At 40.4% G+C, this 18,947-nt stretch overlaps 1 protein-coding gene across 2 annotated transcripts in view; it reads right to left on the bottom strand.

The window, feature by feature from the left end:
• The window catches only part of LOC131037392 (ABC transporter C family member 13), a 361,462-nt gene extending 357,755 nt beyond the window's left edge, over positions 1-3,707 (bottom strand). For both annotated transcript variants that reach the window (XM_057969521.2, XM_059221854.1), the window contains exons 1-2: positions 3,504-3,707; positions 2,286-2,355 (exon numbers count right to left, since the gene is read on the bottom strand). In XM_057969521.2, coding sequence (XP_057825504.2) covers positions 2,286-2,355; positions 3,504-3,701 — 268 coding nt within the window. In that variant the 5' untranslated portion in view covers positions 3,702-3,707. The remainder of the gene's footprint in view (positions 1-2,285; positions 2,356-3,503) is intronic.
• Positions 3,708-18,947: the final 15,240 nt, after the last annotated feature.

The following is an 18,947-nucleotide window of genomic DNA, read 5'->3' as shown; positions in this document are numbered from 1 at the left end:
TTATCTGATCTTAGAGTCTTTATTTTCTTCCCAGTTTGATTTTCCACTAGGGCCTTAAATTCTTTGAATTTCAATAACACTTCATTTGAATCTTTGAGTTTTATGAAATAGATCCAAGTTTTCCTAGAGTAATCATCAACAAATATCACATAATACACGAATCCCCCTAGTGATGGTAATGACATTGGAACACACAAATCAGTGTGGACAAGTTTTAGAACAACTTTTGATTTGTGTTCACTTGAGGGAAAGGACCCTTTTGAGTTCTTCCCTAGAGCACTTCCTTTACAAGTTCTAACATGATCAGATTTTAGATTGGGTAATCCTGTGGTAATTTTTCCTATAGAAGGTAGGGCACTAAATCGAAGATGTCCTAATCTTCTATGCCAAATTTCATTACAGTTTCATACTTCATGATTTAGTGCTTGTTTTTTAGTATTACATAATTTGTATAAACTACAATCTCTGAATCCTATAGGAATAGCATTCTTTATGTAGAGTTTTTAGGCCAGAGTAGAACTTTATCTTCATGGGAGGTGACACGATATCCTTGATCAGCTAGTCCTGAAATAGAGACCAAATTCCTTTTGATACCTGGTACAAAGAGAACATCTTTCAATTGTAATGTAACTCCTGTTCTTAATTGAATTGAATAGGTCCCAATTCCTTTCACTGGATAGGTAGAATTGTCTCCTATTGTAACTTCTTCAGTTGAGCGGCCTTCAAAGGTTTCGAATTGATCTCTAAAACCGGTTATGTGTCGAGATGCTCCACTGTCGATTATCCAAATATGTTTGTTTGAGTTTAGTTCGCTTGATAAGGCTAAGAAAAATAGAGGATTCTCTACTTCCTTGACTTCAGCTATGGTTGCTTGAGCTTTCTTTCTTTCTGGGCAGAACCTGTGAGTGTGTCCAAATTTATCACACTTGTAGCATTGAATCTTGGAGAAGTCTTTGCTTTTGTGATTATTTCCTCTCTTCCGTTTGAACTTCCTTTTCTTCCCTTTGTTGCTTGTGTTAGCATGTAGTGCTTGAATTTCTCCCCCTTTGTTTGGACCCAATTCTCTTGTGATTAGTCGAGATTCTTCTTGAGTACAATCATTCTTCAGTTGATCGAATTTTGGTAGAGTTGGACGAGCACTAATGCCTTGAAAAAAGGATTCCCAACTCGATGGTAATCCCTTAAGTGTTATTAGAGATAGCTCCATATCATCTATATTATTCCCAATAGTTGACAATTGGTCTTTTAATTCTGAAATCCTCATGAAATAGGATGTGATTGTTTCTCCTTTGTTCATGTAGATATGCATTAATTGCTGTTTTAAAGTGAGCAATCTGCTTGCATTATTTATTTCATGAGTTTTAAATGGTCTTGAACATATCATAAGCTATAGTTAGTTTTGAGATGGTTGGGAGAATGTGATATTTAACAGCATCAATTATGATTTTCTTAGACTTGTTGTTGTGTCTTTTCCAGGATGTTTTCTCTGGCTCCTCTTCGGGCATCTTAGTATATTCTTCTATGTATGCATCTAGTTCGAGTTCTTGAAGAATTGTTGTTATTCGAATTCTCCATGAGACGAAGTTGGATGCGCCTTCGAGTCTATCCTCCACTCTAACACTATTCACCATGATTGATTTTCCTTTGATTCTGAGTGCAAGTCTGAATTTTTTTTTAAAAAGAGGTGTTATTTCTTTACCAACATAGCTCTGATACCATGTTAATGAATTTATATCAGAGATAGAGAATACAATAGTTTGGTAATATGTAGTGAGGATAGACTTTAATAAGATCACTGCAATGAATATGTTTTACCTCCGATGTGTAGATATATATATATAACTCTAACTATTAATCTTCTATGATAATATCGACAGCTTGCTGATTCGTGAAACTGCCACAGTTGTTGGTTTTAGTTCACAGCAAGTGATGATGCCTATAAATAAAAGGATGAAGAGTCATGTCCACGTAGGGGCATGACTTCTACGTGGCATAAGCCACGTAGAGTCATGACCCTACGGGGACATGACCCTTCATTCAATGTTGTTATATATTACTTGCTTCAATCCGAATGAAGCTATATCCTTAACATACTTCATATGCAAAATGACATAAATATAAACTACTTGGACTTTTAGCGATATAGCATTTATATATATTGGAGAATGATGGGTAAATAACCAGGTCAAGTTTGGCATATAAACAATCAACCATTAAGAATATGATAAGCAAACCAGCTTCTTTAAAAAATATCATAGAAGACTTCTGCCTGAAATGAGGTGTACCTTGTTGAAGAGTATGGATGAGAGCATTCAATAACAGAGGTCCCATAAAACCGAGGCCATCATTTATAGCCTGCATAAAGTTTATAAATTGCATTTGTCACTTGTAAACTAAAATAGGAACAAACATTAACAATACGTTTCAATGTTTCCTTGTTTCTATCCCAAGTCATGAGACTAGAATAGATTCATCAACCTAGAACATAAAAAATTGAAAGAACATTTCAGAATACTTTTACCAATCCGTAATTGCTGGTGAAATCACAACAGGGTAAAGTAATGTGGAGGCATTGTATGATTAAGGAACGAAAACCATAAAAAACTGAAGACCACATAAAAAACCATTGACATAAAATAATCCACAAAAAGTCTTATAAGCAGCCAACAAGAGAGTGACATTAGACCTATAAAAGTTCCAATAGTTATAAGAACTAACAGTGTGCACAAAGATTATATTGTTGCTGAATAATAACAGCAAAAGACCCCATTGGATAAGGATTGAACCTGCCAAGAGATAGATGCACAATAAAGTTATAAAATAAACTAAAAAATGATGGTTTTCAAGTCCTTAAATTACTATTTAGGCTGAAACTTAGTGAAGCATTTTCACAGTCTAGTACACTTTCCAATTTGCTTGCTTGTTTTTTTGGATATATGGCGGTTGGTGACTACATTTCCCATACAACCCCTTGTCTTCTAGATGTCCTAATGATCACAATATATTTCATAAATTCGTTTTTCTACTGTCAATTGAAGACCCCACTACCAACTTTCAACCAACTATTTCAGAAGCTCAACAATCCCAAGATCTTTATTTATATTTTGTCATAGGACATTCACTGATTGTGAAACGTATAGGTTATGATCAAGTTGTCTTTGCTAAACGAAAGAAGTATTAATTCAAAGATCCTTCTTTTCTAGTACTATCACAAGTTTGGAAAACTTTACCTGATATTACATCATCTATTATTGTTCTCTAGCTCGGAATCTGATCTACCTTTCTTTCTTTTCACTTAAAACAGAGACGCATTTGACACTCCTATTACTAGTTATAAGTAGTATTTTTCAATCTACTCCCTCCCTCAGTACTAACAAAATGTGCATACCAAAGTCTAAACTCAGGTCATGTGTAACCATAAAGAACAGATAAAAATTAAATGTTTGTTTTAAACTGTTTGATAGAATTAAGAACAGAACACTGAAGAAACTCAAAATTCGCACCTTCAAAATTCCTATCCATAGGTACGGCCAGCCATATGTGTGATAAATAGCTCTAAACAGAGATGGTTGGTCAGCAGATTTTCTTTCTTCATCAGTCCAACACTTCGTCAATGCATCATGACAAGCTAGTGGATCCAACTCATGGGGCAATTGGAACAAATCATCAAAGTTAATTTGTTTCTTTAAACCAAGATCCATTAAAGGGCTAACTGTAATGTCCCCTACTTATACTCTATCAATTATCAAGCAACATCTATGTTACTACCTTAATTAAGCATAGTCAACAATACCTTGTGACATAACTTCTTAAAATCATCCCCTAATTTACAACTGTTCCATCCCTTTTCCCAGAAGAGGGCTTCGCTGTCTAGGGCGCTTGAAACCAACTCTCAAGTTAGCCCAGATTACTGAACTCAGTCCATTCACCCTTGGGGCATGCAGCCCAGATTTCAGGAGGAATCTTTCACCCTTGGGGCATCTTATCGGATGGATTTACTCCGCCCCTCCCTAGCAGCTCCCATCTCCCTAGGGGATTTGGAAAAATACGGAACCGATTATAGATAAGGTCGGTTTTAAGGAGTTCTATTACAAGAATTTATTAACTGACATTTCATTCTTATAATCTTAGATTCTTATAATTAGTTAATTGAAGTCATGTTTAAGATACCTTAATTTGTGTTTGAAGAATTTGTATTACTGTGAATCTAGTTAATACTGTCTATTTGTTCTTCAGAATAGATTACTGATTTAATCTTGTATGTATATTCATACAGATTGCAATTATTCTTTCTATATATATATATATATATATATATAAAAATTAAAATTATATTATCAATTATAAATGTATTTACTAATTACCTGTTGTATAAATTATTAATACCACTGCTGACTTTAAATATTATTTATTAATATATTTGTGACATTATATAAAATTAACATGACTCATACGTATTGCAGTCTGTATTAACATTACTGTTAAATTCTGCATACAGGTATTATCAGGCTTCCTATATGTTGTCCTCATTTTTGTTTTCAAAAATGAAAGACCACTACGGTGAAATTTTTATGAAAAAATTGAAATTTTTACTCTATGGCACGCTTCCCGAGGCAGAATTTTGACTAATCCTTGGACTGGCTTAATCCTCAGTCCATTCTCGAACTACGTTTCGAATTTCGTCCAATTCTGGGTTCGTTTGCTATGCCTTTCCTTCAATTTCAGGTTTTAAAACCCCGACTGCAGGTGGAGGATTTTCTTCAAACTGCAAGTTTTAATGATATTCATTGCTATGGTCTTTGTAGGGGAATTTTTGATCAATTACATGTGCACTTTTATTTTAAATATGTCACTTGTAATTTATTTTAAGTTTCCCCTTTAATGTTTTTATCTTTTTATTGTTTTTTTGTTCATTTTTAGTTAAAATAGGGATTTTTTGGCTCAACTGCAAGTAAACTTGCAGTTTGTTCAAAAAACCCCTACTTTAATGGTTTTTGCATGTAATAGGGATTTTAAATCCCCATTACATATGTGCAAGTGTTTTTAACTTGTTGTAGGGATTTTATTTCCCTTTTACAAGTATTTTTAAACTCGCAGTTTGCTCCAAAAAACCCGATTTTGCCTTGCAAATGCATTTTTGACAATTTTAAACTTGTCATTTGTCCAAAAAAACCCGATTTTGGCTTGATGAGTGAAAAAGTGAAAAATTAAACTTGCTATTTGTCTTAAAAAACCCGATTTTGGCATGAAAGTGGGAAAAGTGAAAATCGAACTTGTTATTTTCTCTCTAAAACCCAATTTGCTTCATTTTGGACAAATCGAACTTGTCATGTGTCTCCCAAAACCCGATTTGCATGAAAAATTGATTTGTTGAAGATTTCAAATTAATTTTTTGTGGAGATTTTTTTAGGGAAGGAAGGCGTTTTTGCTTCTACCCTATTTTCATGCAATCATCAACATCTTTCATGCCAAATGGAGGTTATATTGACTGGTTTTTGGAGCTAAATCAGCAAAAACGTGGTTCTTTAAACCCACATTTTGGGCGCTTTTTACTTCATAAATCTGCAGTCTCCTTAAGCGTTTTGTCTTCTTCTACCTAGGCGTGGAGGGAGAGAGGGTTTTCGCACCATTTGATGATACCGTTGAAGTTTATTATGGTGGCCACGTGATTTCCTTTGGCCACGTTTTCTCCCTTTGGCAGCGTTTTCAATCATTTGGCGTCATTATTTCTTCTTCTAACTTAGGCGTTTTGCTTGGATGCACACTTTCATTGGCATTTTGGTCCTCCAAGTTTAAGATTGCCGCTATATTTGGGGCATTTTTATAAAAAACGTGATAAGGGTTTGATATTCCGGATTGCTCCTTTTCACCGGTTTTGCTTCTTCATTTCAAGAATTGTTGCATTGTTGGAGAAGCATTTTGCATTTTTAAGAAAGGTATGTTCTCCTTCCTTTCTTCTCTTCATTTTATTATTTTCTTGTTTTCTTTATTTTTCCTTATTAGTTGCATTTTTGGCATGTGATGTTCTTCCCCTAAAAATTGGTTTTCGTGAAAGAAATCTTCCCCTTGAAATGCAATTGTTGAATTGCATTGTTCTTCTCAAAATTCCTTCTTAACTTGTATTCGGGATTTTTAATCTCGATTACAAGTTCGCTGGAAATTCTTGTTTTTCCCCTACGGTTAAGGAATTTAATCATTTTTGGTTAAAATTCCAAGCTTGAAAAGTGTGAAATACCCCTCCCTTTCAAATTCGGGTTTTAAAAACTGGATTACATGTTGAAGAGTTCTTCCCATTTTCATAAAAATGACTTTCCCGGATATTCCTGTTTCTATTCATTCACGTTCCCCATATCCGTACTTTCCATTTCCATCATTTCCCGCAAGTCAGAACCTCATTTTTCGTCCATTTCTCCATTTTCGAATTTACAAGTGTACTTGTTTTCGGGTTTTAAAACCCCGATTGCATGTATGTCCTTTCCAACTTGTATACTTGCGAAAATTTTCCCAAGATCCGAAATTGGTCAAAGTCAAGATTTTCCCATTTCTCCATATCTCCCCTCTTCCTCTCACAAAACCGTAAAATTCAGAGATCAAAGTTTTACCCATTTAAAGAAGGAAGAATGATATTTGCAGCTGATTATGATGTTGCCTTAACTCTTTTAAGTCTTCATCATAGCATTCCAGGTTCACAATCAATGTCAGATTTGCCGACATCGCCAACTCCAAAGAAATTGAAATACAAATATGACAAATACCAGAATGAGGTTGCGCCTTCCCAGGTTTCTTCTCCTTTGGATCGCATCAGGGACACGGAAATAGGGCACGTTGATATGGCAGAATTCATCAACAAGGTAGAAGATCCACAGGATAACAATTTGCAGCGGCTGTTGGACAGCCATATCCATCATGCATCTTCTTTCCCAGTGGCTGCCCTAGAACCTGAGTTCATTCTTGCATGTGCCCATCATTTTGAGAAAGAGTCAAGAGTCATTAAAAATGATGATGGTGAAGCTATAATTCGTCTTGATGCGGATACAAACGAGAAGGTCTTCAAAATACCTCCTGCACCTGTTTATATGGAAATCACCAAAGAAAGTGCAGAAGAGTATTATGTGAAAAGGGAAAAAGATTGCAAGCCACACATCAATAGGTGGATCCAAGAGCGACGTCCTTCCTTCTCAAGATGGGCAAAGTTGTACCGTTGTGATTTCAAGTGGGAATGTAATGTCCCCATTTTGCGAACATCAGAGTTTGTAAGAATTAGCCTATCATTTGACCCTCATAGGCTAACAATTATTGATAGAGGGCCTCGTGTGGCAGTTACTTGGTGATTAGAGACATTACTCTTCAGCAGGATTCAGGTTTTGGCCTTTGCACAGGTTTTTTGACTCAAATTGGCACACTTAGTATTTATAGTAAGTTACTATTTTGGGAGAGTCAGGGTTCCTATTAATAGAAAGACACCTGAGCAGAGCTTATTGGCAGTGTCGACCTTGATAGGGCCTTTGCAGCTATTTCTAGACTCAGTTCCACATACTTACTATTTATAGTAAGTCACTATTCAGGGTTTCTATTTTTAGACAGGCATCCAATTACATGGAGAACAGGGAGAGTCGACTCCTGGCTCAGACGGCTTAGCAATCAGACAAGTACATCAAGAGATATTAAAGTTTAAGTGACTTAAGTGATTTATTTAATATTTTAATATTATTATAAAGTTCTAAAGTAACTTTATAATAATAAAGTCACTTTAATATAATAAAGTGTGTTAAGTGAATAATTTAATGTGGGAATAAATCTTTTATCCCACATTGGCCAGGAAGGTGTTTGAACTCTCTTAAGGAAAGAATAAAAGGAAAGGCAAGAGTTCATTCTCGGCATCCAGTTGATGAATAGTATTTTGATTGATTTTTATTGTGGAGCCTAGGGCTTTCGCAATTTTCTTCTTTGATCATAGGAAACGAAAACTTCCTATTCATAGTAATTTTGAAGGTGTGAAATAACACCTGAATTATTGCAGTTGTGGGAAAGAATACTTCAGTTCTTTCATTTGTGCAAATTGGTGAAGTTTTCTACAAGGGTTTGAAGTTTATTGTTGAAGAACATTTATAGTTGGTTGTGAATCATCCTTCTTTGGCACATGGAGTTATATCATTCTTGTTGGGAGAGATTATCAACAAATTATTCAAGGTTTTAAGAGCAGATTGCAAGTCCACTGCTACAGTACTCGTGTGAATAGTACCCGCGCGAACAGTGTGCGTGAACAGTGCCGTGAACAGTGCGCTACAGTGCCGTGAATAGTGCGCATGAACAGTGCCATGAACAGTGCGCTACAGTGCCGTGAACAGTGCGCTACAGTAGTTTGAGTTCTATAGAAAGGGATTTAGAAAGGTTGAACAGCTATATATATTTGACAAGGGATTTGCATATGAGGAGAATCAAACCAATATATCAAGGCAGCCATTGAAATACCAGGTTTTCTATCTATGGTCATTGTATTAGAAAATCATTACTTCATTGCATCATTTTCTATTATGATTATATCATGAAATATTTGGAGGTTGCATATGTTTAATGGAGATATAATTTGCATATTCCACATTCATGGTAACATTCAACATTGATCAGCCACTTAGCTTTCATGCCAATTGTTTGCTTAAATGCCTAATGGCTGTAGTTATACATTGGCATGCATGACAAGTGTTTGTCTTAATGTCAACTAGCTGTACTAGTTAATTTCAGTCATTACATATGTGTGGAAAGGTCTAAAACAGCTAGTATATCATTTCTATAACAACTTTGCATTGTTAGAAGCTTTCTATAACTTCATTTGCAACCTACAAACCCAAAGAAGACAAATAGAGAATTCACTACAGCGGCTTCAAACATTGTATGCCAAGTGTTTTACAATATTCCTTGGTGTTCAAATAAGCAAAACAGGGTCAGATTAGCCAAGGGATATTACAGGGAGATAAGAGACACCATCACTCTTCTCAGCAGGATGATGGGCCTTGAGCACTCTAATGTCTTTGAGCCATGGATGTATCAATTCATTATGTTTATACGGCAGTCGCATCACATTTCATGGGGTGAAATCATCAGCGATGCTTTGTGCGAACAACTTGTAGCAGTTCCTACCACTATAACCTTCTTCATGAATTCTTATTTGGTATATTAGCAGCTGTTATCGGAAAATATGTATAGTTTAGTAATGTTAATTGTTGATAGTTAGTTAGCCGACAGGTAGGTAGTTGGATTTGCGACGGTTGTGTCGCACCCCTTCGGCTGACATATATTGTACCACCTTCGGGTGTTGGAGGACATGTAATGTTGACGACAGATTATAATATGAACATCTTTTAACATTAATGGCAAGCTTATTCTGGTACTTCTTTTGTATTTGCATTGTGCATTGCTGTTCGATTTTTGTATTCTTCCTGTTTACCCAGTGAGGTAAACATTTGGCGTCGCTGCCGAAATTATTTCAGGAGGGACGGGAATATACTACATGGCACAGGGATAATGGGACAACCATTGCCCGAGGGGACGAGCAGTAACCCTGACGAGGATCACCAAGAACTGTTCGAAGGAGAACGAGCACTCACAAAAGATTTCTCTTGCATTCTTCAAGCGGCCATCGAAACACACGTACGGAGGGAAGCCACCATTGAGGCTGTTCCAGAGGATGCTCTGTGGAGCGCGCTTGGTGTAAGCCCGGCGGTGAATCGGTTAATGAGCAGTTTGCCTAACCTTCTGGCTCAAGCATCTTTGGCTCTTCAAAACCGCAGAGAAGACACCTACCGTGAGAACCGACGACAGCAAATCTTACGAGAATTTCATGAGCGCTAGGATGACGGACGTAGGGAAGACCGACGAAGGACAAATAATCCTTAAATTGTGAAGGGAGACAAATAAACAACACTGTTAGAAGCAGAAGAATTATGTTGATTGTATACAAAAAGAATGAATTAATAAAGACGTGTTGTGTTTTGGTTTATGTGTTGTGAAACATGAAATTGTACCACAATTAATGCCCAATTTATTGAATAAAGATAGAAATAAGAAATTAGAAACCGACGAGTGGGAGGCTGCGCAGAAGGCTTTGATTCTGGAACAACGTGTAGAACGTAGATGGAGGCTGAGGCAACTTGCCGAAGGACGACCTGCCGAAGGGTTCCCGAAGGGAACCAAGGAGGTGTCACGGAAGGTGCAGAAGCCGAGGGGAATTTCTACGCGTCGCCAGACTACTGTAGAGCGAGAAGCCTCGAAGAGTTTCTGGAGGAAACTAGGTTACGGAGAGAACTAGTTGAAGAGACTCGAGATCGGTTCAAAAACTTATCTCTCACGCCACAAAGGGAGGATCACCGAAGGGAGCCGGGCACGGGTGACGGCGAAGGGGAAGCTAACCGCACGGTAGTCGCTCTCACGCCACAAAGGGAGGATCACCGAAGGGAGCCGAGCACGGGTGACGGGGAAGGGGAAGCTAACCGCACGGTAGGTACAAGGCAGAACACCGTACCTTTCGTCACCACCACAAGAGACATCAGCGGCATCGGAGGGAGCAGCGTCGGAGGGCAGACACGGCCACAACCACCTCCAAGTGGACGACTTCCATCAATGGCGACCAAACAGAAGTTGCCCAAATTCAACGGGGATAGCAAAGATGATCCCGCACGGCATTGTCATACCTGCGAAACCATCTGGACAGCCAACGAGGTGACTGACCAAGATGAATGGATGAAGCAGTTCCCCGCCACACTAAGAGGAGTGGCTATTGACTGGTATTCAGACTTGGATAAAACCGGGGTAACTACGTGGGATGAATTGAAGAAAGCATTCGAGAAGGAATTTCGGCTTCTCCGAGATGATAATGAGATAGTCTCGGAAATCTATGGAACAAAGCAAGGAAAGAAGGAGACCGTACGGGCATATGGCCGCCGGCTAAAGGAATTAGTCGGAAAGATGGAAAGCCAACCAGCTGATGGCTTAAAGAAGCGGTGGTTTGTCGAGGGTCTGAACCCTAAGCTACGACGAAAGATGCAAATTGTGCCTCCGACATCCTACGATGATGCATACAACCGGGCCATGGACTTGGAAAGTGAAAATAAGACGGCCAAAAAGAAGAAGAATAGATCTTCGTCATCCTCTGAAGATGATACGTCGGAAGAAGAGAGTAGCAGTGATGAGAAGCTGAAGAAGAAAGTCACGGCCCTTCAGAAGGATATGGAACGGATGTTAAAAGAGTTTAAGACAATGAAGGGGACCACAGGCAAGGATGATGAACTGTGGTGCACGGATTGTAAGGAGAGCGCCCACGCAAAGGGTGCCTGTCCCAAGAAGGCATTCTGTGACATCTGCCAGATCATGGGACATTCTACGAAGGAATGCCCATACAATCTGAAGGCACGTAACCAGCAAGTGCTCTTTGCACATGAGCAGCCCTCCACATCGGATTCAAACAATAATGCATCTTCCGGAGGCTACCGAGGAAACCGACGAGGCGGACGGGGGAATAATAAAAATTCCACCAGAAACAAGGTCCAATACGATGCGAAGGGACGCCCGATGATTCAATGTAGGGCTTGCAATCAATGGAGTCATTACGCACGAGAGTGTAATAACAATGACACCGCTCAAAAGCTATGTCGGTGGTGTGGCCCCGGTGACCATGAAGATGCCGATTGTCCGAAGTCTGGCGTAGGGGCCAATCTGATTGATATCGAAGGCAACACACGGGGTAAAGAAGCCATCCTTGCTCTTACCCGAGGGCAGGCAAAGGAAGCCCGATACCCCCATCCCCGCACGGAGAAGCAGAGAATGACGGAGGCAACGGAGGAAATAGAAAGGGCCATGAAAGCCCAACGGGGAGAGACACACGAGTCATCTGGACCCTACTGCACAGACGCGGAGAGGAACATTGTACGGCAGATGCTCCAAATGGAGGTACCTGTGAAACTGAAAGACGACCTACACACCATACCGCAATTGGGGACAGTGCTGTTGGGCACAAAGGTTGATAAACCCAAACCGAGAGACATGGACGCTCCCATACTAGGAAGCTCGGCAACAAATCCAGTTGTACTTACCGTCAACAATGGCCGACACCCAGCCGTGGTGGAGATGGGCATCCTGGGCACCATCCTGACGGATACTATAGTAGATGGCGGTTCCGGAGTAAATGTCCTTCCGGAGGACACATGGAAAAAGCTAGGAAAGCCCACTCTGTGGCCACCTAAGTTTAATCTGCTAGGTGCAGACCAGCACGGGATTAACACCTCGACATGTTGATGGCACAGCAAGTCACCGTGGGTGCACAACCTTTTGTACTCGACTTCGTGGTCATTCCATTGAAATAGAAAGGGTACGACGCCATACTTGGAAGAGGATGGTTGGTGGCAGCGAAAGCAAACCACAACTGGAAACGAAATACACTCTCGATGGAGAGCGGAGGCAAGAAATTCACTATTGATCTCCGGACGCAATTGGTGAGCGAGGAACTTGCCTCTTCCTCGGGATCTGAATCCGAGAGGGAAAATGACCCACGAGACGAAGGGAGAGAGGGGATGGACCCAGATGCCGAAGGCATATTAAAAATCGGAGGTTGTTGTTCGGAGGATGACACAGATTCACTAAACGGATTGTTCCACTGGCAGCAGGAGGACTATGAGATGTTCTCACCCTCCTGTAACGTATTAAGCGTCGAAGGAGAAGGAGAGGAACCAGATCAATATCCTCCAGAATACGGGGAGTATAAGGAAGGAGAAGCTACAATGGACACCGTACCCGCACATCAATTTAGAAACAAGGAGGCCATGAAGTATGAAGAACCGACGCTGAAACCTTTGAATCTAGGTACGGAGACGGATAAGAAAATCATTCTGGTAGGAGATGATTGGAACCCAGTGCTGAAAACGGCCGCATTCAAGATTTTCACCGAGTACAAAGATGTATTCGCATGGACTTATAAGGATTTGAAGGGAGTCCCACCGGAGTTATGTGTTCATCGTATTCTGTTGGTACCAAGCGCAGTACCAGTACGGCAGCGACCGTACAGGATGAATAAAAACTATGCTGCAAAAGTACAAAAAGAGATTGAACGAATGCTGGAGGCCAAGATTATCTTTAGGGTGCAGAATAGCGAATGGGTATCCCCCATCGTAATATCTCTCAAAAAGGATGGTAACGAGATCCGGATTTGCGTCGAATTCCGGCGACTCAATGCAGTTACCATCAAAGATCCATTTCCCATACTGTTCATGGACTCTATTCTTGAAGAGGTGGCCGGCCATGAAATCTATTCATTTATGGATGGATTTTCTGGCTATAATCAGATATCAATAGCGGAGGAAGATACGCTGAAGACGACATTTGTGGTGGAGGACGGAGTATATGCTTACAATCGGATGCCCTTCGGTCTCTGCAATGCTCCGGCAACGTTCCAACGAATAATTCTCCACATTTTTGATAAGATGTCCGTGGGTAACTTCAAGGCGTTCCTAGATGATTGGTCCATCTATAGCGGGGAGGAGACGCATCTGAAGGCACTGGGAGAATGTATGGACAGGTGCCGGAGGGCACAACTCGCACTGAACCCTAAGAAATGCAGATTCATGGTACCTCAGGGTAGACTACTGGGACACATAGTGTGTAAAGCGGGACTTAAAACAGACCCGGATAAGGTTCGGGTGATTGTGGAGATGGAACCCCCACAGGATGTCTCAGGGGTAAAATCTGTTTTGGGACACATCGGATATTACCGAAGGTTTATAAAAAATTTCTCCCAGATATCTTACCCCCTGGATAACCTCACAAGAAAAGGAGAACCGTACGTATGGGGAACGGCGCAGTCGGAATCGTTCGAAGAATTGAAATCAAGACTGTTGGCGGCACCAATATTGGCCTACCCAAACTGGGACAGAGAATTTCATGTGCACGTCGACGCCTCCAACTATGCAATAGGTGCAACACTAGCACAAGTTGGGGATCATGGGTTGGATCACCCGGTCTACTTCGCCAGTAGACTACTCTCAAAAGCTGAGAAGAATTACAGTACAACTGAACGGGAAGCGCTCGGCATGGTTTACGCAGTACAGAAGTTCCGGCATTATTTGTTGGCGACACCCTTCACCTTCTATGTAGATCACCAAGCTTTGATGTACTTGGTGAATAAACCTATTATTCAAGGACGGGTGAGTCGGTGGCTGTTATTACTGCAAGAATTCACTTTCAACATTATAGTACAGCCAAGGAAGAGCCATGTGATCGCTGACCAAATGTCACGAATCAAGTCGGGAGAACGAGCGGAGGGGGTGAATGATGATTTCCCGGATGCGCACTTATTCCGGATTGCGGTTTTACCATCTTGGTACACTCATATTGGCGAGTACCTAGCGACGTCCCAGTTCCCTGGGGACATGCCACCAGGGGAACGACGCAAATTGGTCCTAAGGAGCCGAACGTTCCAACTGATTAATGGACTCCTTTACAAAATGGGGACAGATCAAGTACTCCGCTGATGCGTGATGGAGGAAGAGATACCGGGGATTTTAAAGGAAGCACACGAAGGACCCGCAGGAGGTCATATGGGGTCGGACACGACGGCCAGGAAAGTACTGTTAGCCGGACTATGGTGGCCCACGCTACACAGCGACACCATGTTATCGGGGGATGATGTTATCGGAAAATATGTATAGTTTAGTAATGTTAATTGTTGATAGTTAGTTAGCCGACGGGTAGGTAGTTGGAGTCACGACGGTTGTGTCGCACCCCTTCGGCTGACATATATTGTACCACCTGTACTTGATCTGTCCCCATTTTGTTGTTAGTCGTCGGAGACGACTTCTTTTTTGGGGGGGATGATGTTATCGGAAAATATGTATAGTTTAGTAATGTTAATTGTTGATAGTTAGTTAGCCGACGGGTAGGTAGTTGGAGTCGCGACGGTTGTGTCGCACCCCTTCGGCTGACATATATTGTACCACCTCCGGGTGTTGGAGGACATGTAATGTTGACGACAGATTATAATATGAACATCTTTTGACATTAATGGCAAGCTTATTCTGGTACTTCTTTTGTATTTGCATTGTGCATTGCTGTTCGATTTCTGTATTCTTCCTGTTACCCAGTGAGGTAAACAGCAGCGTCACTTAGACACTTTCCAGGTCTTTCTACCAAGGGTGATCGCTCGCTTATACCAGTTTGGGAATATTATGACCAGTTGCCATTGAAACCTAGCAGACTGCATTTCAGAAGAGTCCAAGATGCATTCTTTGGATATTTCATGTGTCAATTTGACGTGGATCTCAGAAACAAAAGAGTATCAGATGAGGCATGGGTCAAAGTGTCTGAGTATGGGTGTTTATTCCTACAATTTCCCACCTTCACCTATATGAGGATTGGATGCTATGATGGACAGCCATACATGCTTCCAAGATACCCAACCGATAAGATAATTCTTATGGAGTTGGGAAGACAGATCATGGCTGTTCATACTTTTCAATCTGCTAGACACAAGGTTGGAATGGGGATCTCTAGCACAAACCCATTGAAAATTGGTCGATACTCCCTTGTCACATCTGTGAAGGCTAAGGCCATGGAGGCTGAATTGCAGGAAATCAAGCTTAAGAGATTCAAACCTAGAGCTGATTTTGATTATAGAGGTATGAAGGAGAAGATCAAGAAATCCTTTGTGCGTGTTCATCGCATTGAAGACATCTGGGTAGATATCCGCACGAAAGCTGAAGTTCTAAAGATGGATTACTGCAGGCTCACTGTTGAGCAAATTGCTGACTTGAACTTGGCGGATATCCCACAAGGGATGATCGATGACGGGCATATACTTGATCCTGAATACATTTCACGAAGGGTTGAGGAAGCTCCACTTCCTTTGATCCAATGGTCACACAAGGAGTGCGTCTCCATCCTTGACAGATTTCAGCCTATCTTGGCCAACACTAACGCATGGCTGAAAAGTAATGCTGTTAGACTTATCAAAATCAAGGTTGGTAAAGAAGATGATTCTACAGGGCCTCTTGGACGGAAGTCTGAGATTCAGATTGATAACAAAGAGGGTGCTTCATCTTCAGGTACAAGGATCAAGTTACGAGTTAGTCGTGCAGTAGTGCTTCCTCCTGAGGAGACGACTACTCGTGGGAAAGAGAAATCACGGTTCCATGTTTGGGTCATCGATCTGGATAATCCAGAAGAGGGGCAGCAATCTGACAATGCACCTAAGTCTCCAGTTTCAAACTCGCCTCACGAGGTCATTCCTCCAGTTTCCATTGAGACGCCTCTTTTTCCTCCCGATTTGCTCGTAGATGAGTCTCCTCAGAATGCAGTTCCCATTTCAGCATACAAGCCTTCTCCTGATCAACAACGAGAAAGTGTGTTGAAAGTTCCTGAAGATAATCCCACTTGCATTCAGTTATCAGAAATTGATACTTCCACTTCTGGTTTTGAAGAATTCATGAGGCAATCTTCATGTCCATTGGTAACTGAGCAAACCGTGGTCGCTATTCAAACAGATATTCCTCCTAGGGTGACCACGGTAATTCAAACAGAAACTGCTTCTCCTTTGCCTACTATAGCTACTGGAAGTGAGTTGATGACTTTGCCTCCATGGCTTAGTTCTTTCACCCCGAAAAGAAAGAAGCAAGAGATCTCACCTGATGCCTTTGACTACCAACAACTCAAACAGTCCAGATCCAAAGTTGCTAAGAAGGCGAAAACTATCTCTAGGGTAACTGTTGATAGCAACAAGATGAAAGTAGCTGAAATTGTGGAACCTATTGCAGATAAACCACTTGATGAAATGTCAACTGCTGATTATAAGGTCACAAGGGTAGAATTGGGCAAGCAAACACATGAGGTCATTAAACATGATGCTCAGTTTTCTGTTGCTTCACTAGTGCAAAGGTGTGACGATCTTCTTGCAAAGAAAGACAAGCTAGAAGAAGAAAACCGACAGCTCATGGCAGCCATTCATAAAATCACAAAACCTGCTGCTGAAGGGAGTAACTCCATAGGTTCTTCTGGTTCCCAAGAATCGATTCGTGGAGTGGAAAGGGCTGCTCAGAAAGTACAAGCACTAGATTCCTGGGTTGATCAGCTTCATGATCAATGTGTACAAGTGGTAAAAAACATTTTTCAAATAACGTCTAAGTTGGAAACCATTAAGGAGAAACTGGATCAGACTTCTAACACTTTCAAAAAGAATCTGGAAAGTGTTGAGAAAAGTCTGGCAATCTGGCGTACCATGCCCCAACAACAGCTGAGTATTTTGTAGGAGCACGCCATCATCTCTTCCAGGGTCATGTACTTGGAATTTGAGGAACTCATGGAAAACAAGACCCTTGTTCTTAAATCCCTCATTGAGGAGATCAGTGATGCAAGGAGATTCCGGGATGAAGTCTATCGAGGTATTGTCTCACATTGTGAAAGAGCCTCTTGCAATATAGTAAGTCAGGATGGAGAGCTGATTCCAGAAGAAGAGGTTCTTGCTGATTTACAGATGAGGATTCATAATGAATGGAGGAGTGAACAATTCTCGGCAGCTTCAATTCAAGCATTGACGAAACACCAAGCCTTTTTGCATGAGATCCAGTCTATCCTGGATAAAGACAATTCCGCACTCCTCCGCTGTCACGACACTATTGTGAAGACTATGGTTGTTGCTAAGAACACCCATGAACCGAATCCCGAGGAACTACAAGCGAGCATCCGAAAATTTCAAAGATTCGTGTCTTCACAAAATGCAATCTAAGTGTTTTTCAACACTTAGTTGAATTTTCCCTCTTTTGTAATCTTTAGTTGCAATTTTGTTTTGACAAGTTACATGTAAAAGTATTTTTGTAAAACGCAAGTTACACATTACTTGCACTTTTGTAATTACATGTAAGGCAACTACAAGTTCTGTCCAATTAGGACTGTAGTTGGAATAAGTCTTAGTTAGTTAGAGTAACTCTTAGTTAATTAATGAAGTCTCAGTTATTTATTGAATGAGTCTTGGTGGTTGAGAGAATCTCTCAAGTTAGTTATAGGATCCTCCCACCCTTTTCTCAAGGCTCCTCTTCTATAAATACTTGAGAGGTCCATTGTAAATATATCTTTTGGAAAACAAGCAAAAACTCTACCAAATTTACAGCAAGAAGTCTTTGAGCTTATATATGTGGATTGAAAGTTTTTGAAGAATAATAAAGAAGGATTACTCAAGTTTTGAGTCTTTGAGCTACATGTTTGAGTTTGAATCTTTTTTTTCGTCTATGCCAAGTGTTTCTAAAGGAGCTTAGTCCAATCTGATTTGAAGTCTTTGAGCTGCAAGTAGAGAAGATTAATTAAAATAGGAAACTCTCTTGAAGGAGCAGCAAGTCTTTGAGCTTGCGTCTATTCTTGAGGAAAAATTACTGTTTGACAAGAAATAGCAGCAAGTCTTTGAGCTTGCATTAGTTCTTGTCTTTGTGTTAAAAGAATAAATTATTCCAGTCTTTGAGTTGTTGTCTTTTATTCGTTGTAAAATTTAGTATAGCAAAAGGTAGATAGGACTTCCAATAGTCAAGTCTTTCAGCTTGATATTGCTCTCCCGTCCCGAAGGAAGTGACGGAAGTCTTTGCACTTTCAAGAAACTTCATTTCCTTTCTCTTATTTCACTTGATAGTGGTTACTGCTGTTATTCAATCGCTATCATTTTCTGTGAAGAGAAAAGAATATTGTCTTTCTTGAAGAAAGAAGGAAGACTGCTGTCCCATCCTGTTTTTATTTCAGTTTTAGTTAGATAGGGGGAACCTTCCCTTAATTAGGAGAGTTTTTACTCGTGTGCTGTGGTTGAAACCACAATTTTGTATATTTCCCTCAAGTGTACAAAATTTTCAACCAACACTATATTAGGCATACGTATCAAGCACATCCCCTATGCATACTGCCGAGAACAAGGATGTTACTGCCTGTAACTC

This window comes from Cryptomeria japonica, chromosome 5 (assembly GCF_030272615.1).
Source record: "Cryptomeria japonica chromosome 5, Sugi_1.0, whole genome shotgun sequence".
Classification (NCBI taxonomy): domain Eukaryota; kingdom Viridiplantae; phylum Streptophyta; class Pinopsida; order Cupressales; family Cupressaceae; genus Cryptomeria; species Cryptomeria japonica.
Note: the sequence above shows the minus strand (reverse complement) of the source record. Positions and strands in the feature narration are given on the sequence as shown.